The sequence below is a fragment of the Armigeres subalbatus genome, chromosome 3, assembly GCF_024139115.2.
Source record: "Armigeres subalbatus isolate Guangzhou_Male chromosome 3, GZ_Asu_2, whole genome shotgun sequence".
NCBI lineage: Eukaryota > Metazoa > Arthropoda > Insecta > Diptera > Culicidae > Armigeres > Armigeres subalbatus.
In genome coordinates, this window is record NC_085141.1 from 323629781 (window position 1) to 323655560 (window position 25780).

The 25780-nt window shown below is 37.4% G+C and overlaps 1 protein-coding gene across 2 annotated transcripts in view; it reads right to left on the minus strand.

The window, feature by feature from the left end:
- Nucleotides 1-23939, minus strand: part of LOC134225495 (ornithine aminotransferase, mitochondrial) — a 30768-nt gene extending 6829 nt beyond the window's left edge. Inside the window, exon 1 of one of the 2 annotated variants that reach the window (XM_062705610.1) lies at nucleotides 23561-23939. In XM_062705610.1, the coding sequence (XP_062561594.1) occupies nucleotides 23561-23723 (163 nt within the window). In that variant the 5' untranslated portion in view covers nucleotides 23724-23939. Of the gene's footprint in view, nucleotides 1-5829; nucleotides 5989-23560 lie in introns of those variants that run through there. The other variant, XM_062705611.1, reaches the window with a different exon arrangement.
- Between the last annotated feature and the right edge of the window lie 1841 nt (nucleotides 23940-25780).

The following is a 25780-nucleotide window of genomic DNA, read 5'->3' on the forward strand; positions in this document are numbered from 1 at the left end:
AACGTTGTGAAATCATTGTACGATAACATTAATTGGTCGGAAAGAAAATAGTAAAACGTGGGCTGACGGTCGTCTGCTTGGAGTGGCTTTTGCTGCGGCTGCCGTGGTTTTGTTTTTCTGTGATTGCATGGAAGAAGGAATGGTAAAAATAAATGTCAACCGCTCCCGTCCTTGTTCCAGAGACTTCACTGAACGAAAACCGCACCTTAGGAAAGATCCATTGATTACGCAACGCAAAAAAAAAGCATTTTATTCCCCGCTTTCCCCTATGTCACACTTTTTTATGAAGTATCTGCTCCTGGTACGATAGATATCACAGACAAATTCTGGCTATTTTGTTGAATAACACGCTTCACTGATGCCTTCTGAGAAGTCTAATTTCTTCCTAAAATTTCGCAACCTCGATTAAAATCGACTACCAACTATTAGAACGACCATGCAATATGCATTGTATATGGAGCTCTTGAATATTTTATCCAGTCATAGTGCCACAATTATAATAATGCAAAATTCAACCTCGCCATATCAACTGTCATACGAACCTGAAACGACCTGTGCACGGTAAGCCCATATTCAGACCAACCCAAACCATCGGACGACACCCAAAATATGAAACATAATCGACTGAGCGTGGTTGCACAGAATCATTTTTGAACCACCCTAATTATTAGTTTGATGCTATCGATGCCGGTGTTTACGTTCGCTCCGCGATCAGTTTTTAGTCGTTTTTTTTCGGGCAAAAATATCAGATTATATGAAGTTTTCGCTTCAAACAAGTGACGTATTTGCTCCGGAGACGAGCCAGCCTCGGGCTGAAAGTCTCTTTAATAAAGACATAAAAAAAAAAAGTGACGTATTTTAAAAAGTGAAGTTTAATCTGCATTCAATCAACATTTCGGGATGCTCATGTGCGGAGAAGTGTGTGAAAACTTGATTTTATAATGCCCTTTGAGAAGAAGTGAAGTACAGTCATAACTCCACCAAATTGCGAACGGCTGTTAAATTGGCACGAAACTGCTGGTTTATGCTATATTTCGAGCCGGCATACATAGGACTCTTTGGAGAAACATGTTTATTATCACCTGAACTACATAAATATGCTGTGAACAGGTTAGAAATTTGAATATTAAAGTTTTGTTCGATGCTATTCGATATATTCGAATGTGCGGGGAGAGGAGTGCGGAAGGTGTGGGGTTGACCCGTGGAAGGTCCGGTGCCATATTCACTGCCATCGTGGTACTCTTCCAACTATGTCCCTAAGGTGATTATACAATTAGGCCAGTGGTGAATTTCAAATTCACCCTATGTTTTTCTACTGTCCTTTCCAAAAGATCAAATATAACGTAATAATGTTCGTACAGTGTTGAAACTTAAGTCGATTGTTGAACATAAGTAAGCGAATGATTCTACCATTGTATCACCGACAAACCGACGTGCCTTCCCATATACAGTTCTTCAAATTTCTTGGCAATTACTCTCCTTTCATTACCTAGCTCCATCTGTGCGATGGTTTACACAACAGCTCTCACAAGTGTGCGGGCAAACTTGGTCATGCACGCATGCATTTATTTCATCAGCTCCCGCATAATAATCAATATTCGATATTATAAATATCGAGAATTTTATGATGGGATTCGTTCGCCAAATGAAAAACATTCGACTTTCGAAAATGTGTGTAATGATCGTCAAGTCTTCAATGTCGATTTAAGCATCAAAAAAGATTTTTAATTACTTGGTTATTTTTATCTACATCGCTGTGTAGATTGTTTGTAACGTGCATATAATGTTGACGTCGAACAGCTGGCGAATTGCGCGCATTTTGCTTTTTCTTCTTCTTGACTTTTTCTATCAAATGAACGTTAATGTCAGTAATGACAGAACGAGTTACTACACTTGGAGTAAAACGATTGTATTATTGTTTGCCAATTTTGGAATCAGAGAGGCCCGTCGGTTTGTCGGTGATTGTATCACCGCTATGTGCGTAATAGTTCTCTCAACTTGTGCTCTTGAAGAAACATTGAAAAAAGCACGTGGTTTCCAAGATGGCCGATTTGTGGCTTTATTGTATGATGTATAATCACCTTCAGTAATTTACGTGTAAAAATGTTGAAGACGATTAATAATTTGACAAAAGGATTTTCGCAATATTTACTTGTTAAAAAATTACACCCTATAGAAGTTGCTAGTTGCTCTTTTAGACAAAACGATGATCAATGTAGGGAAGACTACAAGACGGATAGTAATGTATAGAAAGTCGACTAATTTTTTTTCCGACGGTAAATCCTAAGGATTAAAGACGAGAACCGTGTTTCACTCACACGTGCCCTCATTTTTTTTTTTGCATTTATCCTTAACCGATTTGCTCGCAACAGATTTCATTCGACTTGGAATCCTTTCCTATTGTTTCCTATTGAAAATTGGCCAAATCGGATACTATTTTTATAACACACGAGAAAGGCTCCATAACCGCTAGGTGTATTAATCTGGTTTTTTTTTTACGTATTTCAACGCAGATTTGTACGCGGATTTTTCAACAAGTTTTTTTCAATGTGGGTTTTTTTAAATTCGTTTTTCGATAAAGTTGTTTTCTACATGGTTTTTGAGATTTACGCGTTTTTTTTTGCGATTTCGGAATTTAGGCAGCATACACGAAACGTATTCCTCGCGGTACAGGCTGGTTTACAGTTCGGAAAACGTGTCCCGGGATTTGGTCTCCCATGTAATTTAAATGAGAGCGGGATTTGCGTTTCCCGTGACAGGAGCAGAAGTCTACACGAAAAAATATTTTCCTGAAGTGTAAACCCAATCGCGGGAAAAGTGTACGGTTAAAAATCCCATGTGTAGAGATGCAAATCCCGCGGGGAAACAATTCCGTTTGAATTGATTCCGCACGGGAAATGTGTAATCTATGACGGAAATTTATTATGGGAAGAATTTAGTGAAGTGGATAGTGAAAATTGAGAAATGTGAGAAGTGTGAAGAGAAAACTAACGAATGATAAGCGAGAAATGAAAAAAAATGAGTAAGTAAGCAATGAGCAATGAGTAGTGAGAATAAGAAGTAAGAAGTGTAAAATTAGAAGTGAGAGTTAAGTAGTGAGAAATGAGTAGTGTAATGAGTAGTGAGAATGAGGCGCGAGAAGTTTAAGAGTATGAAGTGATTTATGAAGAGTGAGAAAAGAAAAGTGAAAAGTGACTAATGAGAAGTGAGAAGTGAAGAATGATAAGTGAAAAAATGAGTTGTGAGAAGTGAAATGAATAGTGAGAAGTGGGAATTGAGAAGAGTAAAGTGAGAAATGAGTACTAAGAAGTGAGAAGTGCAAAGTGAGCAGAGATAATTGAGAAATAGTGCATAGTGAGACCCGCTCTAACTCATTCTCACGCACTCGCTCTAACTCATTCTCACTCTTCTTCTTCTTCTTATTGGCATTACATCCCCACACTGGGACAGAGCCGCCTCGCAGCTTAGTGTTCATTAAGCACTTCCACAGTTATTAACTGCAAGGTTTCTAAGCCAGGTTACCATTTTTGCATTCGTATATCATGAGGCTAGCACGATGATACTTTTATGCCCAGGGAAGTCGAGACAATTTCCAATCCGAAAATTGTCTAGACCGGCACCGGGAATCGAACCCAGCCACCCTCAGCATGGTCTTGCTTTGTAGCCGCGCGTCTTACCACACGGCTAAGAAGGACTCATTCTCACTCACTCGCTCTAATTCTCACTCACTCGTTCTAACTCATTCTCACTCACCTTCTCTCACTTATTCACTCTCTCATTCACTCACTCAATCTCACTTCATATACACACATTCTCACTCACTCGCTCAATCTCACTCACTCACATTCACTAACTCTGGCTCACTCACTTATTCACTCTCACTCAATCACTCACTAACTCTTTCTCACTCACTCACTCTCTCTCATTCACGTACTTTCACACACTCATTCTCACTCACTCACTCAACCTCACACACACATTCTCACTTACTCACGAATTCTCACTAATTCGCTTTCACTCAATCACTCGTTCACTCACTCACTCACTTTGACTTACACACGCACTCTCACTTACTCATTTTCACTCACTCGCTCACTCATTTCCTCTTTCTTTCCCACTCAATCGTTCTCTCTCACTCATTCTCTCCCTTTCTCTCGCTATATCTCCCTCTTCTCGTTATCTTTCCAACTCTTGTATAAAGAAATCCGAACCAAAACCCCGAAGTGTAAACTCAAGCACGGGTGAGGATACGCAGATTCTCAAATCCCGAAGCAAAATCCTGAAGTGTAAACCCAATCACGGAAAATGTGTTGACAGTGGAGACTTATCGGCGGAAAATTTTCCCTGACAAAACACGGAGCAAAATTTTCCCTGACAAAAAACGGAGCGACATGACCTTTGCACACATTTATTCGAAGCGCATCAATGTTTCCCCTTCCTCCCTTTCGCAGGGCCATGTCCATCTCGTTCTCACCCACTCCTCTCGGAGTCGGTAGAAACGTTTTGCTTGTATCATAACAGTTTGTCCCTTACTCACTAATCATCTCGAGAAAACTGCATCAACGGACAAGGCCCTATCCCATTCATTTTTTTGTACTTCGATTCGACAAAGCCGCGAGTTTTTCGGCTCTCCAACATTCACATTTTTTTTTACAATTTTTAATAATAAAATAAAATTCGTTTATTGAATGTAACTAATAGAGGGATGATTGAGTTTTCTAAATGTCACTTGGATCTATCAAAATGGTGCACGCCGGAGCCACGCGGGTTTCTCACCCGCAGATTCCTCACCAAAGACCCTACAATTCTGTTATGTTGCGATGGGTGCAGTCTAAAGAACGAGTTTCTTGCAATAATCCATTCAATGAAACTAGTTATTCTTGACTATATGTCGATTAGTACATCGACCCTAATTCTTCCATTTTTTGCAGGCAACATGGAGTGCAAGATACCTAGTCTTTATCTTTTATGTGAAACCATAGAATTCTGGTGTATAATACTCTATTGCAGTAATTTTTACATCATGAAATTATTCGTTTACCTAATTTAAATCTTATTTATTCGGAATCAGTTCCTTCGAAAGCTTCACCAGTAGTGATTTGGTCCTCGTCAGCAATTTATTTCGCTGCCAAATTGTGTTACCTATCATGCGCTGATCATGCGATACTGTAGAGGGAAAATGACCTATGCTCCAGCCTGCTTTGTTGCTGGGTTTAGGAATTTTACTGACACCTAACTGACACAAACCACTGGTCGCCCATGCAACCGGCATTTTTTTTGCGTGATGCCTAGCTACGAGATGCTTCATCAATCAAACCCAGACAAATCAAAATTATGGAGGAGAATGGTGATGCACTTGACATTACATATAGCAAAAAGGAGTTTCCACGCCGAACCAACACTTGGAGCTAATTTTATGTAGTTATGCTTCCGCTTGGAGATTCGCTCCCTACATTGGAAGCTCGCAGTGGCCTTATTATTCACGCATTATTGCTTTGTTTTCAAACGCTTGGTTCAATAGGGAAACATATTGAAGGGGATCAGGGAGTAAACAATTTGCAATATTCGCTCATCATCGCGCAAAACGGCGACAGCGTCGTTGTACCTACAGACAAACAGCATTGCGAGCTGTGCTGAAAACAACAAGATCTATTTTTATAATCGCACTTTTTTCTGGCCGTCATTTCACATCCCAGCGCGAGCGGTGATAGGAGCAACCGTGAATTATGAAATGCAAATTAATCCCTTGCAGTTTACAATCTCTCCTCGTGCCTTGGGGGGTTATCACTTCTTATCGCCTCGTTTCCAGCTTGAGACGGATTCGCTTACCAGTAGTGGATTGAAGAATTGCTATTCTTGACTAGAGTTTGAGCAAGTCGGTACTGCCGGCACGTCCTCCTATCGATTATTTTCACTTTTTTTCCACCCTCAGGCCTATCTGTTTTGGTTTGTAAGGTGGTTTCTGTTGCTGTCTCGCATTGGTATGAAATCCCGAGCCAATTCAACTGCTGGTTGGCGAACGACTGAGATAATATGAATTTGGCAACAAGGATAAATGAAACGATATTATATAATCAGTTAACTATGGCAATGCCTATGACGTCTCTACTAACCAATCGATCGATTATTCGTAGGGATTCGTAAAATAAAATAATTAAGTCGGAAACCGTATCATCACTGATTCATCAGTGATAGAATAGTGGAATAGTGGAAATGTTTTAAGTTTTGGTTTACCATAAGTTTAGAAAGTTGATTCAAATGTATAAGAATGCTAATGTCGTTCCTGTTTGCGTGACTAACATCTAGGTTTCTTCGACCTGGCAGCCAAAGTACCGGTATTACAAGTGTCAAACCGATGTTGGTGATGAAACCCAGCATGCACTACAACATGATGCATAAATTATGGCCATCAATTGGCTTGTGAGAGGATAATTTGGCAAAATAGTTTAAATGACTACAGCGCCACTAGCGTTCTAGTACTTATGCTTCTACTGTTTAGAATGCTATAAAACCAGAATAATTCACCTAGCGGTGATGGTGCTTTTCTCGTGCACTAATGGAAAAGCACACTAGAAAGGTCAAATTGCAAATTGTCAATTTGCATTAATTTATTACCATTCTTTCCGTAAACATTTCGTTTTTTAAGGGCAATGATGCTTGTACCAAAAAAACAATATTATATCGGGTAATTTTTCAAGGTACAAAAGCATAGATAGTCTCATTCATAATTAATTTTGCTTATAGTAATAAACTAATCACGACTGGACTTCAAACCCAGTAACATCTATCGTGCTCGCTCCTAACTTAGCCAAGAAAAAAGCGAACCACTTGATAAAGGGAAGCCAATGGAATTTTCCACCCGTAAAACGATTGAACCGTCTCATTCCACGTTGTCGATAATATTGCTTCCATTCATATTGCTGATAACGGCGCAGCAACATAAACATCATGCGAAAAATGAGTAACTGTTTTCGAGTCTTTAAAATAGCGTTGCACGTGAATACGATGCTGGACATGATGAACACAACAAGCCGTGACTGGGCCAGTTGATTAGGTATTTTGAGGAAAAGATAACGAATGATGGTGAAAATATAGTGATATTGCTAATTTCGCGGAAGTAATGGTCTTGAGTCGAGGATGAATGAGCATTTTCTCCAAATCTACTATTACCCAAATTTTTAGATTCCACTATTTGTTTAAATAAATAAATAAACAGTTATTGATAGTAGATCTTGTATTCAAAAATAATGTATTATCACTGACATCGGTTCAGCATTTCTGATGCAATCTCCTCGAAAATTAAGATTTCAAAGAACTATTACCAGATTTGGCATAATGACCCCCGAGTTCCCCCCCAATCAGCTGGTAATGTAGGTTTGTATGCCGAAAAAAATGCGCCTTATCAACAGCCACCGCGCGTTAGCGCCGTCCAGTACGAGCGTCAATGAACTGATGCGAAAGCCGATTTTGTCTTGTCGACGAAGGGTATCGGCGCAGAATGTTGTGTGTACACGGTACACAAAGCGGCGTCATTTGGAATTTTTTGTTGTTACCACGCCATACTGATTGTGGAGCAATCAAGCCCCCAACCTATATTTAGATTAGCGAATGGCAAGTGTTACCAAGTGGGAGTGACTGTGCCCGTCTGCGCCTAGGTGATGATTGTCAACCGTAAGACAGTTCTTGTTGCAACCAGTTTATGGATTTTCAGGGATGGGATATCGGGTTCATGCCAAAAGTCTAAAAGGAATTCGCCAGAATGTTGAGCCCTCCATGTGGATTATTTTGTCAAACGTTTGCTAATGATGACTTGCCTCGAAATTCGATTTTGAGTTTGAGAAAGAATCGAAATCTTGAGTCTTGCGAGTTGGTCATACTCCCCTATACACGAATGCACGATGTGCACATTGTCCATGCATTCGAGCAATCATCTTTGAATCAATCTTTACGACTGAACCAACAAGATGACGTTGCTGTTGCGAAGCGGTCCTGCCAAAACACTACGCACTGGTAATGCGAAAACGTCAAATTTACAATAATAATTCACATCCAAAACAGACCTTAACCAGAAATTGTAACACGGGTACAATCTTGTGAGTTAGCACTTCCGATTCATTCATATACGAAATCACACAAACAATTCGTCATTGCCAACAATTCTCAAATGGCATTGTATTCCAATATTGGCTACAATCTGTTTTGCTATGTCGATAATGAAACTTTCTGTGATATTTTAGAAATATATTGTTTTCCAGCTGATGCAGCACTATTCTGAATGGTTCTTCAGAAAAATGGTATAAGAAATTAAAATAAACTATTCAGACAGTAAGTTAACAAAAATAATGTAATACAACTAAGACGCGTGATTTTTAAAAGATCTGGTCCATTCTCTACAGTCTACAGCAAACATTTTAACAATATCCAACATCGAATAAGCTTTGTTGCAATAAAATTGGTTGACAGAAAGCACTTGGAAGTGTTTTTTCATGTTTTATATGGAGTGGTATCACCATATCACTGTTTGTTGAAACTAGAAAAAAACTATATTTCTCTCATTTTTGAAAAAAAAATCTATCATCGTACGGTTTAAAAGGTTTTGACATGGGCGTAGCCAGGATTTCGAGTAGAGGGGGGGGGGGCAACTTTTTTAGGTCTCTGAATCGTAGTTTTATAAAAACACATGAATATTAGTGATTGGTACTATTTCCTTCTAAGTTCCAAAAACTTTGGAACCAAATCCACAACCAACAGTAAAGGCTGGATCACAATAGCGCGTTGCGCGTCGCGTCGTGCTGAGGTTGAAGTCAGCGTTTTGTTAGATGGATTCAAAAATGCATGATTTATTGCTCATCAGATATTTTTAAATAAAGTGTGAAAATTATTAACGAACTTAGAATTCAGAAAGAATATAAAATCGGCTATATCAATTATTATAAAAGCCCTGCATTCTTCTAGAAGTTTTAGAAAACTAGAACCATAAATCTGAATTTCTAAGAAAATATTCCCTTAAAAAATATTTATTATAAAATAGGCAGAAAAAAAAACAATATGCAAGCTTTCTCCAGGAATTCCTTCGACAATTGCTCCAGGCATTCTATCAGGAATTCTATCAGGGATTTTTAGGAATGCCTCCAGCAACTTCTTCGGCAATATCTTCAGGAATTCCACCATCAATTTCGCCGAGAATTGATCCGAAAATTCCACCATTATTTACTCCAAGAAATCCTCCACGAACTCGTTTCTGCAGGGAATTCTTCAGATAATTCTTTCGTGCAGTTTCTCATTAAAATTTATGAAAAAATGCACCGTGGAATTCCTAAGAATATTCCGTGGAAATTCCGCAGAATTGCCAGTAAACATTCCTGAGAATTTCGCGAAAAATACCGAAATTATACCGAAAAAGAAATCAATAATGGAATTTTCGGAAGAATTCTTAGATTAATTTCCAAAGAAATCCTGAAAGAATTCCGGTGGAAACTTCAAGATGTCCACTGGGTGAATCTCCAGGAGTTTCTCCGAAAATTCCTCCGAAAGTTCCTCCGGGAATTCTTCCAGGAGTTCCACCGGCAGTTCCTCAAAGAATTCCTCCGAGAATCATTCCGGTAGTTCTATCGCTAGTTCCTCCGGGGTTCCTCTGAAAATTCTTCCGGGAATTTCTCCAGAATTTCCTCCGGGAATATATTCAGGCTTTCCTTCTGGAACTCATTCAGGCTTCTTCAGCTTCTCCAAAAATTTCTCTAGGAGCTTCTCCGGGAGGTCCTCTGATGATGATGATGGTGTAGCTACATACCCCTATAAAGGTTTCAGCTAGACGAGATTTGTCTATAAGATGAATTCTCCAAGATTTTTCCCGAATTCTCGGGAATTTCACTCCGGGGGTTCCTTTAAAAATTCTCTCGGGAGTTTCTTCAGAAATTCCTCCGGAAGTTCCTTCGAGAATTCTCCCGAGGGTTCCTCCGGAAATTCCACCGGCAATTCACCCGGGAGTTTCTCCGGGAATTCCTCCACGAGTCCCACCAGTAGCTCTTCCAGAAAATCAGCCAAGCTTTTATCAGGAAATCATTTGGGCTTTCTTCAGAAATTTAGCTGGAAACTCCTTCCAAAGTTCTTCCGATAGTTTCTCTTGGAGTTCCTCTGGGAGGACCTCTAGGAATTCTTTTTTCTCTAGGAATTTTACGGGAGCTTCTCCGGCAGTTCATTCGGGAATTTCTCCGGGAGATTCACCTGCATTTTCGAGGAAAATTCCTCCGTGAGTTTCACCGGTAGTTCGTCCGGGTGTGCCTCTGAGGAGGAACTCCCAAAATAATTTAATTATCAGAGGAATTCTCGGAGGAACAGCCGGTGAAACTTCTGGAGGATTCTCTTGAAGAACTACAGGAAGAATTTCCGGAGGAAATCCTGGAGGAACTCTCGTGAGAACTCCTGGATGAACTCCCAAATGAACTTCCGTAAGAATTCCAAGAGGAACTCCTGGATGAATTCTTAAAGGACTTCCCGGATGAACTCCCAGAGAAATTCTCCGAGGAACTTCTAGAGGAATTTGTAGATAAACTCCTAAAGAAAGCCTAAATGAATTCTTGCAAGAAAGCCTGAATGAACTCCGGGAGGAACTACTGGTGGAACTCTCGGAGGAATTTTCAGAGGAACAGCCGGTGGAATACCCGGAGTTGAATTTCTAGAGGAAATTCTAAAATACCCTTTTTCATGAAATTCCTGTCAAATATTCTCCAGGAATTCCCTGTGAAGTTCCTGGAGGGATTCCCGGAGGAACTCTTGAAAAAAATCCTGGAGGAGCTCCCGGAGGAACTCCCACAAGCAGCACTTCCGGGGGAATTCCCACAAGGAAATCCACACACTTAACTAAGCAGAACTGTTCGGTAAATAATTTAACTGATTTTCGGTGATTTTGACAGTTTAGCAATGGAAAAAAATACAAAAAATCTGTAAAATAAATTACCGAACAGTTCTGCTGTTGAGATTTCGGTAAAATTTACCGAATACGGTGAAATGAGCTAAGTGTGCAGAAATAATTCTTGAAGAAGTTCCTGAAGGAATTTCCGGAGAAATATCTGAAGGAATTCCCGGAAAAATATCAGGAGGAGTTAATGCAGAAATTCTCAGACGAAATCCTGAAAGTATTCCCAGATGAATTGCTGAAGAAATTACCGGATGAACTCCCAGGGGTTTGTTCTGAAGAAATTCGTGGAAGAACTCTTGGAAGATATCTTGGAGGAACTCCAGAAAAAAATCTAGGACAATTCCGCGGAAAAATTCCCGGAGAAATTTCTGGAGGAATTCCTGCAGAAGTACCTGAAGGATTTCCCGGAAAAATACCCGTGAAAATACTTGGACGAATTCCTGGAGAAATTCCTAAGGAAATTTCTAGAGGAAATCTTGAATGATATTCTGAAGTAATTGCGGAAAGAATTCCAGAATGAAATCCTAGAGGATTTCGCTACTGATGGAGGTCTTCCCGGAAAAAAATCCTGGAAGTTATCCTGGAGGAATGATCTAATTGAGGTCATGTAACTACTGTCCTAATGCTGGTTGTAATTGCGAAGGGTTTTAAACTGCTCAAAAATGGCAATTGATATTTCCTAGTTCGCTCTTCAGTCAGTTCTTCCTCGCATTTGAGAAGCTATTCTGAAGTGAATTTTGGAAAATATCGAAAGCTTTCGGATGTGAGCTCACGAAAAACAACCGTTTCACTTTGGTACAAGTCTAAGACTACTTTATTCTACAATTTGAAATGAGATTATATACATGTTTCTTACAACTAATGTTTACATATGTTTCCTTTTCTGACTCAAATGTTCTACCTGAAAATTATCTGCCTTCACTATGTTGCTGACCGTCGCGTCGATGATATTTGATTTTATTGCACTATTTCGTTGCCCTGCCTTTCCTAAGCGTATCGCATAGGCGCGCCCGTCGAAGATAAGTAAATATTTTCCAATGTTCTATCGTCTGCGCTTAGGTTGTTTTATTGCCCTCTTCCTTTGGTCAGAACAGAGTATGCAAATACTGAAGTACTGATGCATGCGTTACAATCTTCTCGCACTTTATCGCTATGTACTGTGCTATGCATTTATAGAAGATGCATATAAGATTATTTTACCAGGCTAAACATTCTTCTAAACAGATGATGCTATCTACAAAGCAACTATGTGTCAGGTCTAATATGGTCTAATTGTGAGCATGTATTCCCAAGTAACATTTTTAGTTTTATAACGCTTTTGAAAACCATTATTTGCTCTACAAGACTTCTATAAAACCAACACAAAACTCAAATGTTACTGGGGTTGGGACATTATTAGATTGTTAATAGATGGCAATGCCCTGGAATGCTGGTTCCTTGGGGGAAGTGGACACTTTTTGAATAATTCCGAAACCTGACGTGCGACGTATCAAACTTCATCATTTCGCAAAACAAGCCTAAAGGAATGAATTTCGAGAGTATTTGATCCATCTGGTCACATTCCGGGACACCCTGGAATGCTGATGCCTTGGAGGAAGTGACCTCCTTTCGAACAGTTCTGAAACCTGGGTTGCGACGCATCAAACTTTATGATGTTGCATAACACGCTCATTTGAATGTGTTTTAAAAAGCATTTGATCTAACGTACCCAGGGCAAGTGAAAATACGGGGTAAGTGGGTACTATGGCTGCCGATTATCGGTGAACGTTTTTAATGGTAACAATGTTCTAGAAAGATGAAGCAGAATTATCAACGAATTCGCATGACAAAAAATTTGGAATCAAAACCCTTTGCGGCACCATACTAGTGGTATTGTTTAATCATGACTTTAAACTACCGGCAAAATCTATTACTTTTATTTTAATTCAATGGATTTCCAACTAAATAGTCGTTTCTAAATTCATCATTGATGTGGAAAGTGAATATTTTGAGCAATTAAATAATTGTGTGACATCAAAAATGATTTAAAAGTTTGATTAAAGCCAAAATCTGCCATTTTCACTTTCCCTTTATTTTTAACATAGGGTAAATCACTACTTGGGCCTATGGACCCCATTCCCGGCTCACTGCACAGAAAACTAATGATTTATACTGTTTGGTAGCTGTAGGTTTAGGATTGATAATATTTTAAAAGTATCCTATTTATCGCGCACAATACTCAATATTTTTCAACCATTTATTTCACTCCCAATCGATCCAATTATAGAAAATACAAATGTAGATTTCAAACTTTTGCTCTTTGTTGCAATACCACTGAGCCGGAGTGATTCTTTCCACTTTTACAAAACGGTATCATCAAATAAACACCTACCTGAAAATCGTCACAGTGCTCGATACAACCATTGCTTCAGGCTGTTTATCACCACACAATAATGCTAAAATCACGCACTTCAATCTTATCTAATTGTTCGTATCACTAGATCTTATACAAACATATTAGAATACATTTAAAAATGTATCCTCAAACCGAACAAAAAATCACCTCGGCCCAAGAACTTCTGGCTGTACAGTGCTGCCAAAAGGCCATGAGTCTTATTTTAGTATGAAGATAATCCTTCGTCGTTAATAGGAAAACTGTCTAAAACGTTGACGCTTTTATGTTATTTATAATTATCTCAATTTCAAAAACTAAAAACAATATTTTTTTAAGTATTTGGAAGGAATTTGGATGAGTGCATATATCTTCTGAACCAAATAAAAATTATTATTAATAATACCATCTGGCATCACGTTATCGTGGAACGTGCATATTTTTGTTTACGTCGCATTTTCTACCGTCCCGAGAGAGAGAATGAGAGTAAGATGTTGAGAAATTGAGTAAAATATTGCGTATGCCGAAGAGACTTGCGTATGCCGGATAAGCAATCGCCTATGACTGAAATGAGTGCTGCACCATGTTAATTTAAATCAAATAAAAGCTTTTTCGAGCGGTTCTTAGCAAGAATAACTATTTTTTAAGCAGAGGTGAACCCTATCGCAATATTACACGGCCCACAAAATTCAGGAAAAGTAGCTCCTAGTCATAAATATCAATTGAATAATGCAGTCGTGCGCATCTTAGGCCGGGAATGGGGTAAGAAACCCTACATGGGGCAAGTGGGACATATTTGAACAACATTTTCGATAGAACCATTATAACTGTTTTTAGATGGTTTTCTAGTGAAAAATAACTTCGACACTCATATATCGAAAGGATCTAAATCAAATGCAGTTGTTATCGTTGGTTTAGTTGTTAAGAAGTAGTGTACAATTGATTTACCAAATGTGTATTTTACTTTCTGAAAATCATCTCCCTCATGGAAAAGAGCAATAGCTATAACTAAAGCCTGTCCACGTTAAATCTCGGACACCCATCTTCCAATGCGATTTTTAAAAATAAGTTCAAATCACTGAGACGATCAATTTACATGGCAGCTGAATCTCTTCGCTTTATGTGACATTTTCAGCATGTTTAGTTGTCGTCTAAATTGATAAAATGGTAATAAATCATTTGGACATTATCCAAGTGTCCGAAATATAACGTGGACAGGCTTTATGAAAAATATTCCGTTTACAGTGCAAACAATCTATTTATTTTACAATAGATCAACAGGTTTTGTCTTGTGTTTTGTTATTTTAAAACTTCGCATCAGATTAACAGATTTTCAGATAAATAAAGTGAAGACGTAAACTGGCCATTTCGTTCTGTTACAAATTTACAACACCGCCTGAATAAAAACGTTCCTTTTGAATTCTCATTTAAGTAATAATTTGTGATAAACAGAGAAACATTCATTCGAAAAGTGAACAAAGATTTGCTTATCTCTTCCATCTAACACATTTGGTAAGAAAGTAAGCTAATATAAAGCCAGACAACAGACAATTAAACAGTAAACCGGCTGTTGTCTTATTTTTTATATCTGCTAACATTGTAATCCCTTTCTTTTGCCAAAAAAACAAAAGTCTGACAAGCAATAAACCTCCATCCATGATTTGAAATACTACGACTAAGAAATCACATGAACATTATATCTACATTCTTTAAATTAAATTCGTTCGACAGTATAGAGCAGAATAGGTCCCACTTGCCCCGTTTGAAGCGGTAAGTAGGTCCCACAGGTAAATTTATTTATGTCACTACCAATATTTTTGTAACTGAGTAAATGGCTTTTAACACGTCTACACTTCAACAACGGAAGCATATAATGATGTATCCGTGGTTAATGTCCCAAAATACCCTGTTTTCTAAGTATGCGTTAGCGATTTTGCTGAACTAGCGTTTTTTAGGTCCCACTTGCCCCGGGGTACCTTATCTGGTAACATTCTGGTTCTGGAACATTTCGGGTAAAGAAGCTATATTTAATTTTTCCACTGAATTTTGGCTTGCCACGTCTCAAGCTTCATGATTTTGCAATGAAAGTTCAAATCATTTGGTTCTGAGGAAATTTGATGAAACTGGTCAAAAATTGGGATTAGCTACCTATACTCAATGTACACGTTTCGGGAGCTCAAATATCTAAAGCAGGCCGTCTTTACGTTCATATAGGAAGGGAAGGATTGTTAGTCCGACTCTCGTTGCTATGGGATCTATGGGATGGAAAATAACGCTAATTCTGTGTCTCGCCACGGGAAAAAAATTAAACCATGCACGCCCGGTGACATATGAAAACTTTCCCATAACGCTGGGTAGACTACTTTGCGAGGTGTGTTACGGTGTAAGATCTACCACGGTCACATTGTCAGCTACAGGCTAATCCTGACCCAACGGATAGCTTCCCCAATATTTAACTCCGTGGTACTTATGAGGGTGTCGCTGAGTCGGAGGCCTCGCATTAAGTAAGTATAGTAGCCGTTCGATAAGTGCAAGATGTTTACTTTTCAGTTAACGAATGCCGTTCGATAACTGCAACGCATTCTAGACGTCAAACGGTTGTCAATCGACGTCAGATGCAATAAAAGTGCATCTAAATGTGCAGCGCAATGTAGCTGTCATCGAGTCTGACATTAGTTTGAAGTTTAGTGGTCCGATAACGGCAAAACTGTTGCAACTATCGAATTGCAGTTAAATGACTTGCAGGTATCGAACGTCTACTGTACTACATCAGCATTTCCTTCTCCTCCCAAGCTACGGTGATGATGGGCGTGGCGTAGAGTAGTAATCCTCATGCTTTTTTTGATTTTTGTCCTAGATTGAAATCAAGGACCACACCCACCTTGATTTCTAATAGCAGTCTGGATAGGGATTCCGAAAGAAAAACATGAGTATCACTAGTGTCCAATCTACGAAGTACACCGTAACTATGTTATGCTATGCTGCTATGCACGCCCGGTGGCATATGAAAACTGAGGAGAATCGCGAATTGGACGACCGAACGGACGCGCAGCACTATATACTTACTTGCCCGATAGCTACTGCAAACTATTGAAGATCGCACTTGTCTCGGCCGGACCAAAGCGCAATACATGCGCCTGATCCACCGAGATTTCTGAATTGATCAAAAAGTGGTCACTACCCTCAGGGAAGCAGCACTCCAGGGTGTCCCCGAATGTAACCAGATGGAGCATATACCCTCTGAACGCATTTCTATGAACTTGTATTGCAAAATCGTGAAATTTGATACGTCGTAAGTCGTGTATCGATCATGCAGTGGTCCGGGACGGGAGGAAACCCCAGTACTCCCATCAATCTCTCCGAAACCATGTCCATTCTCAAAATGTCCCAAAAACTTTTGGAATTGAGATTGATTTGAGATGCATTGATGAAATTTCGGCGAAAAAATCTTGTTTTATTTAAAAAAACCCTGATTAATCCACCTAGCGGTAATGGTGCCTTTCTCGTGCATTATAAAAATAGTATTTTGGCCATTACTCTTGAGCCCATAGTCCGATCTGCCCAATTTTCAATAGGAAGCAATGGTAGAGTATCTTGCGTCGAATGCAATTTGTTGCGAGTAAATCGACTAAGGATATGTGCCTGAAAAATGAGTGACATTTTTTACTCAATTTTTCTATAAAAAAGTGGTATTTTGGCCATAACTTCCGAGCCCATAGTTCGATCTGACCAATTTTCAATAGCAAATAATGGCAGAGTATCCTGCGTCGAATGCAACTTGTTGCGAGTAAATCGGTTAAGGATAAGTGCATGAAAAATGAGTGACATTTTTTTCTGTAATAAAAGTGATATTTTGGCCATAGCTTCCGAGCCCATAGTCCGATCTGACCAATTTTCAATAGGAAACAATGGCAGAGTGTCCTGCGTCGAATGCAACTTGTTGCGAGTAAATCGGTTAAGGATAAGTACCTGAAAAATGAGTGACATTTTTTTTGGGTGGGTGCGCACAGACGCACACACACACACACACATACACACAGACATCACCTCAATTCGTCGAGCTGAGTCGATCGGTATATAACACTATGGGTCTCCGGGCCTTCTATAAAAAGTTTGTTTTTGGAGCGATCATATAGCCTTTACCGTATACTTAGTATACGAGAAAGGCAAAAATCAAAATGTTTATTAAAGTGCATGGTATGCATCGGCCAAAAGTGTTGGTTCATCCACTATATGGTAAATCCGCCATAAGTTTGGGTTCACTCTCCGGATATGCGATTTAATTCAATTTTCGCCAATTATTGTCTGGAGTACAGTTCTTGACGTTTTGTTTGGAAACCAACTTTCTTCAATGTATATTTTGCCTGAAAAAACGGTGAACCCAAACTTTTGGCCGATGCAGACCATGCACTTGAATAAACATTTTGTTTTTAAAAATAAAACAAGATGATTAAAATTGGGTTCCATTCCACTTTTTATTTCGAAATTTTGTGGGCTCAATTTTGAGAAAAATCAACATATTTTTACCACATAAATTTAAGAAAAATGTATATATAAATGAAATGGTCTGTGTACGTATCTGCATAACACGAAAACGGCTGGATGGATTTTCATTCCTTTAGCAGATAGGTATTTTCTATTCCAAAATTTTGCAATTATTATTAATTGTTATTAATTTACTATTTCACCACCAAAAATCTTCGCAACATATTTAAAAAAATCCTGTCCTGAATTAATAAAAAAAAATCACATGATAAATAATATGCGTTAAACATTTAAGATGAGTGGAAAATTGAGAAAATGTAAATCGTATCCAGCTTTCCACACTCGCCATAATGGCGGATGCTATAATTTTTTTTGACAGTAAAGCCCCAAACGCAATACAACGGAACGGCGACGGAAACGGAAAATTTGACAGTTAGCCCATATATTTTCTGTCAAATTTGCCGTTTCCGTCGCCGTTCCGTTGTATTGCGTTTGGGGCTTAACTGCTTCCATGCATTGAACTGAAATTCCGATTTAGCAAACCATGAAACTTTGGTAACCAATACGTACCAGTTGTTTATTATTTGTGAAAATGAAAATGATTTTTATCAGAGAAGCTTTAGCCATTTCGTAAAAAACTAAATCATTTACTAAAATTATTTCATACATTTCAGGCAACGAGTTATGTGCATGAAATTGACTGAATCTGTTAAGGCGTTGAATGCAGTTTCTTAGCATACCAGGTTTCAAGATCTCTACGAATTACATAAAATATCGTTCTGCTCGTCAAAGGTGAGATGAAAAATGCGGAAGTACGTTAAAAATGCTCACTGATTCATTCGCATTTCCAAGCATTATATAATATTGCTCTTATAGGTTATTATTAAGACTGGATTACAGTTCGGAAAACGTGTCACGGGATTTGACCCCGAGGGGCGAGAATTTCGTTTTCCGTGCCCAAATACCTGCTCTTTCAAAAATTCATGGGGAAACAAATCCCGTGACACGTTTTCCAGACTGTAGATCCGCCCTTAAGCAAAAAACATATTGAAACCTATGAAATTCAATTGAAAACAGCCTTCCGCCAATTGTTTTCTAAATTCTATCCATTTTTCATTTGTTAAATATGCGATGAACTAATAACATAGAAAATCACAGAAATAAAGTTTATAAAGAAATACTAAATGCCTTTTGAAATGTTTTTTTTTTGCTGGACGAACAAAATTAATTGAGTACTTAATGCTAACAAAAAATCAGTCGATACAACCATAAATCACATAATATAGAAATAAAATAAACCCAACATAATATCTCATTATTTCGGTTAGGATGATTTTCAAATAATTTTCGCTTTATTTACAAAGGTATTCGAATGCATTTTCCTCCATCAAGGAGAGTTGAAACCACCCAAGAAATATTCTGGGCCCTGTAGCATAATCAGACTAATAATATTAGCTACAAGTTACAAGTTACAACTCAACAAATTTCAAGTACTTGTAATTTGCGTCGCATAATAATGTTTTGCCAACTAATAATATTAGTACTTGTATTATTAGTAAGGTTGAAATTACAAGTCCGTCAGGTTCATTTACCTGTCAAAATTCATCCGATAGTTCACTGTCAATGCGGAGGTAAACGATTTGTTTACGTTTGTTTGCAAATTTGTTCATAGAATATATATTTTGACTGCGATAGGTATGCACGGAACACTCTCTGTAAATTTATTGATTCCGTGGTTGAAGCCGGCTTCGTGGTATTGGCATTTTTAACGAAGCCAATGTAATGCACACTAAAGTCGTTTTTACGTGGTCTTTGGGATTGACTTAAATTTTAATTAAGGCGATTTGTAAGTTACGCGAACGTATGCTCCATGACAAATCGAATCCCGCTAGACTTGTTTGTTGTGGGTTTTTGAAGAGGGTTTAATTTACGTGTATTGTGAGACTTATGCGGGTTTAGGTTTTGCTTCTAATTCGATTATGAAATTTGGACGATTTATTTTTTAGTTCTACTAACTGATGAAAATATCGTAATAAATTCTACTCAGAATTTAGGTAGTTTTTCCGTTTTTCTTTTGTTTTCCATGATTGTTGTTAAACATAAAGCAATATGCATGGTCTTAAATGAGATTGTTTAGTATTATAATACAATAATACTACAATAAAACAATAATATAAATTTCAGTTAATTAATATATTCTCAATTTAGAGATGAATAAAGTCAACTTTGGATAAACTAAACTCAGCTTTGGTTAATATGTTTTGAGTGAATTAAGTTAAACTACTAAGTGTTAGGAAACTCATTTCACTCAAAATTGGGTTATTGGTCCAAAGTACGGATTTGAGCTAAAACAACCTACTTTTGAGTAGTTTTGTTTCATAATTCTCAGTGTTATATCGGAACGCGACATTTATTCTTATTGCACAGTATTTCATTATATGATAATTTGAAGCAACTAGAATAATAGTTTCTTTCTCTGTTAAGTCGTTGAAAACAATAAAACGATGCATAATTACTTTGCACGGCTAAAATAATAAAATAAAAGCTACTTGTAAATTAAATTACAGCACCATTCATACTTGTAAAAGAAACTACAAGCCAACGCTTATAATTTGTACTTGTATTTTCTTTATGCAACAGTTACTTGTAAATTCCACTAATATTATTAGTGCGGTTTACTTGTAATATTAGTCTTGTAAATTCATACTTGTAAATTTATTATGCAACAGAAAAATACAAGTTACAAGCTACTCTACTAATATTATTAGTAAAATTTCGATTATGCTACAGGCCCCTGGTCGTTTAACATTACTTAAACTTAGTCAAAACAAAATCTTGAACGTGTACCTATATACAGGTTTCTGAGTGGGCATATTTCTCTTCTCATTTGCAGACAGTCATGTTACACAATCTTCATTTTAATATTTAGTACATTTGCAATATGTTAGCCTGAGATGTATAAAGTCTTATAATCTGATTGAACAGTCCAATCCTAAATAAACGATTAAAGCTCGTTATCAATTTTTCATTCTTCCGAATGATAAACAAGTTGTTGGTGTTGGATACGAAAATTACATGGTTTGCTAAGATCTAATTTTCAGTTCAATGTATGGAAGCAGTTACTGTAATTTTGTTTTATAGTAGCCGCCATTATGGTGAAAATGGAAAGCTGGATAAAAACAGAATCCAGTGTAATTACTTTTGCTTTTTTCATAGGAATTTGATGATTTTTAAATTTATTATATGTTTATATAAATTTAAATTATTGATTTGAAAATGTATGTTTAGTAATTTCTACCATAAGGCAGATTTCTGATAAGGTTGAAGCGGTAGTCACTAGACCACCGAGTTGGTCTCATTTACTTGAACATTTTGCAGCTTATTTCAATTGAAAAGGCTCATGAAGATTATCTCACTTCGACTTTTTTCAAATTAACTTTTATATAAACTGAATTGCTCTTCTTAGAAGAGCTTCGTTAAACTTTGTATTGGTTTAGCTTAGCCTGCCCAACCTTTTCAAGCCACGTGCCGAATGTCATAATGGCCACTTGCTGGCGGGCCACAAAATATTCGGTACATATTTTTTATACATTTTCAAAATAACCAAAGCAAAATACTTTAATTTTTTTTTCAGAATTGCATTTTTCATTTTTTCAATATTAAATTTTCAAAACGACATATCAGCTTTTGTAAACGACACGTTGATTCAAACGACACATCTGATGACACTCTCACGTAAACCAACAACATCAACACGAAGGTGAAGACTTCTGCTACCTGCTGGTATTGGTTTGCGTGGGAGTGTTATCTGATCAGATGTGTGTTTTTTCCTTATTTTCTTTTTCTTTTCATGTAACAGGACATGGAATAGTTGGCTTCTTTCTAATATTCGGCGCATATTGATTTCGCAATCGGTGATCGATTTTCGCATGACGATAATGAAGATCAACAATTATTTTACTGCTTTCGTTATTGATGAGAGTTGTTCACACAGATATGTACTTATGGAAACTAAGCATATTTAATGAAAGATATATCTTTCTAAAATTTTGATTTGAACACGTTGCTGCATTGGAAGTTAATTATCTCCATTTGTAACATTTCAAATATATTATTCTCAAACATTAGCGAATAGGCTTGAATTTTTCAGATGAAAGGCTTCGACTGGTTTTTACAGGGTTAAAAAAATGTATCAGTTTTCGACAATCAATTGTGGGAAATTGTTTCAATTTTGTTTCAATAGTTTGCATGTTGGATAATAAAAGTTCGACGTGATGATCCCTGATTTGCAGATTTATCAACTAAATGATATGAAAATAAAACCCGAGCGAGATCGGCCCGGTTCGCCTAGTAAATAATAAGAAGTAGCTTCTCTAGCCAGCAATAGAAAAGCGTTCGGGCCGGATATGAAGTATTTTTTTCTCAAACGCCGTGGGCCACAAAAAATGGAGTCAAGGGCCGCATCCGGCCCGCGGGCCGTACGTTGAGCAGCCCTGGTTTGGAATATAAGGCTCGTTTAAATGTAAAATATAGTTATAACACAGACAAACAGACATAACACATTGAATACTCACTCATCAAATTCATCGTCGTTTGAACACTAACGACATCTGTTAATTTCAGTTAGTTGGGCAAATCACGAACCAGATGGCGGTAGTGAGCAAACATCAAACTAGAGGAAATCCGATGTGCGCGCCACGAGTGATCGATTGGCCAACTAATGATTATTTTAATTGACCAGACCATTGGAAAATTTAAAAAAATGACGAGTAGGAGAGTAGAAGCAACAAATAAATATAACCTTCCCCTAAATAATGCGATACTTCCATAAACAATTTCCATTGAAAACTTACCAAATATCGGTAAATACAGTAATATCCCGATTTTATCACACCCCATGGTGAATATTGGGGTGATGAAATTGGAAATGTGACAAAATTATTTATTTGAATTTTTTTATTCATTTTTCATAAATATGAATCAGTTTATGCCTTTTTGTTTCTTGTCGAAATGGCTTAATCGTTGTTGTTTGCGGTATTATGTACAAAAATAAAATAAATGACTAAAATTTTGTGAAAATTTTGTATTTTTTCAACGGTTAACTATAATTTGTGTACGGAAAATTCTTCTTCAATAATTACAATTTTTACTTTTAGCAGTGCTAATATATTTTTATTTCGTGGAATTATGTACTTTCTTGCATTACTTAAGGCAATATAATATCTCTTTATTGTCTATAACCTGATTTGTTTATTGGCAATTTCTTAATTTTTAAGAGGGAGTTTTTATTTTAGTGAGTCCAACTTAGCGGACTCCAAATAAAACGAAATAATAGAACAAATATGATGTTCAGAAGTTGTAAAAACGATAAATAACATGCTTGGACTAATTTAATTATAATTAATAATAATTTTGAGAAAACACTTATTCTATGGTTCTTCGTGCTCTAATTCTACTTTGTAAATATGCATTAGAAATGAAGAAAAGTAGAATTGCGTATTTTGAAATGTTGTAATTTTCCACTACACGTTCAATGAAAATATGTTTGTTTTTACCAAAAATCATTACCACATATACAAACTCTGTTCTTGAAATCATGTTTACTAGGCCCTGCAGGTTGACTATGACTTTTTTTCGAACACAAGCACGTGCAAAATCATAGAATTCAGAAATGTCTTTTAATCCATTCGTTATCAACTGCTTACATCAGTCCCACACCGCCGTTACATTCTCCATCTTGTAACGGACGCATTCGCTATTTATAGATCAATATAGAAAACACTCACCTCCCTGATTGACGAGCGACGACGAAAGTCGTTTCTGCATGACCGTGGCCCTGCATCTCGCTGGCACATGCACCGCCGGCTGAGCTGCTCCAGGAACGTCACACGCCAACAGCAGCCGGCTGATCTGCCTCAGCAGTTGTGCCCTTTCCACACTCTTGATCATCTTTCAGTGCGTATTACAAACTGTCCAATTTTTAAAAACTTCCAAAAATAACTTCCTAGCCGGGGCAATCGAATTTGCAGCAAGTTCAAGTTCACACCACTGGCACTGTTCTCCTAAACACAGAACACTTCTGACGAGATTACGTACGACGCAAGTCGGGACCAAACGCAGCGACCTTACCACCGTGCGAGCTCAACGGTAACTAATAGTCGTCCGTCGGTGGCGGGATACTTTTTATTATTTCTGAAAGGATTGTTCCTCTGCTAGGCGCGACCGGACAACGCATCAGGAATGTGCGCAAAACCGTTTCTTGTGGTAGTGGTGACTATCATAGAGGTTTATAGGGCACTGATTGTTTTTTCGGAGAAAAGTTCGCAATCTCGGCGACACCAATGGAGGACAACAAAGCAACGATTACGGAATGCGCTATAATATTTGTGAAAATAATTAAAATATTTTATTAAACGGAGTTAATTATTAGGTAGTTTTACCTGGATTGTTTTTTAGATTACTTAGGGTAACCGTACCCTTAGTGGAGGTAGCACCAATAGTGGAGGTAGTGGGGTTTTAATTGGATTAATCATATTTATACACTTTACGAGGGTTTCAGTTGATTCGCCGTGCTTGAAATATCATGTTAAATGCAACTTATCTTAAGATTTTGCTTGAAAAACTATTGAAAACAACGATTTTCCTTAACAAAATTGACTCCCTTGCACCTATAGTGGTGCAACTGTACCAATAGTGGCGAGTCTCATAAGAAACCAATGGATAGCACCACTATGGGAACCTAAATTAATTTTTACCGCCACTAAAGGAACAGTGTACCCATAGTGGTGTAAGCAATATTTGGTAATTGTTGATGTTAAATTACATCTATCTAATTTTAGTTAGCAAATTTATTGACTAAGATATTAAATATGTAAATTTCCCATAATTATCAATTTAAAAAAAATATTTTCTTTTGTCGATCTACTAATACCTCCACTATTGGTACCGTTACCCTAATTATTGTATTTTTTAAATAATATTTATAAGTTCATCACATAACATTTTTATTAAGTTATTTAGTAGAACATTTGTTTTAAATAATGCCTCCTTTATAAATAATTATGTATAATAATTAATATTATTAAAAATGGATTATAAAGGAGGAGGAGGTTCATTTTTTTTTCATTTTATTTACAACATACACAAATGTTCAATTTTTATTTTCCATGACCTTTGACCACTGGAAGATCTTTAGGGCATAAGTAGTTGTTTTTCTAAATATTTGTAACAGCTTTATAAATCTTGATAAAGAATATGCAATCAAAGGATCTTCGATTCTACTCAGCTATTACATCTTCTATTAGAACATTTTGGTATTTTTCCACCACACACTGTAGGATCGAGAGGCGCGGGAATCCGAAGGGTCGCGGCGGTGCTTCATTGGCGTATGTCTGGTCCTGCCTACACTCTGAGAAAAATCTATACTAAATAGATTAAAAGTCATTCTATCTGGCTATTCGCCTGGTTGACCCCGTCTTAGTTTATATGCTGGGAATACCGCGTTAGTATAACTTTGGTTTATACGAGCTATAGTATAACTTTCCAAAAATCGTATAATGTATATAAATTCCGCATGCTCATACGGTTGAAATATTTCAGCATTGAATATTGTTTATGGTTTTATTTCTGATTGTTGAAAAGGAAAATTAAAAAAACAACATTTTTTTATATTATCAATTCTTGCATCGTATACAATATGTTGGCTGCTGCTAGCTTCTTATGTTCATAGATTTCATGGTAAGGCTGGAGCTGGTATGGGGATGCACGAGTATTGTGATTTGCGGGAACGGGAACGCAATTCCGGAACATCATGAAGTTAATTATTTTCTGCAAAGCTTCCTGTCTGGAGTCTCGAGGAGTGGGTGGAGAGAATGCTGACGAACATTTGCAATGGGAAGTAGGTTAACTGATGGTAAAACTAAGCTTGAAAGTTATTCTTTTCCAGGGTGTTGCTAGAAACTCGCTTCATAATTGCCAACTCAGCTTTTGGGATAGATGTTGTCGAA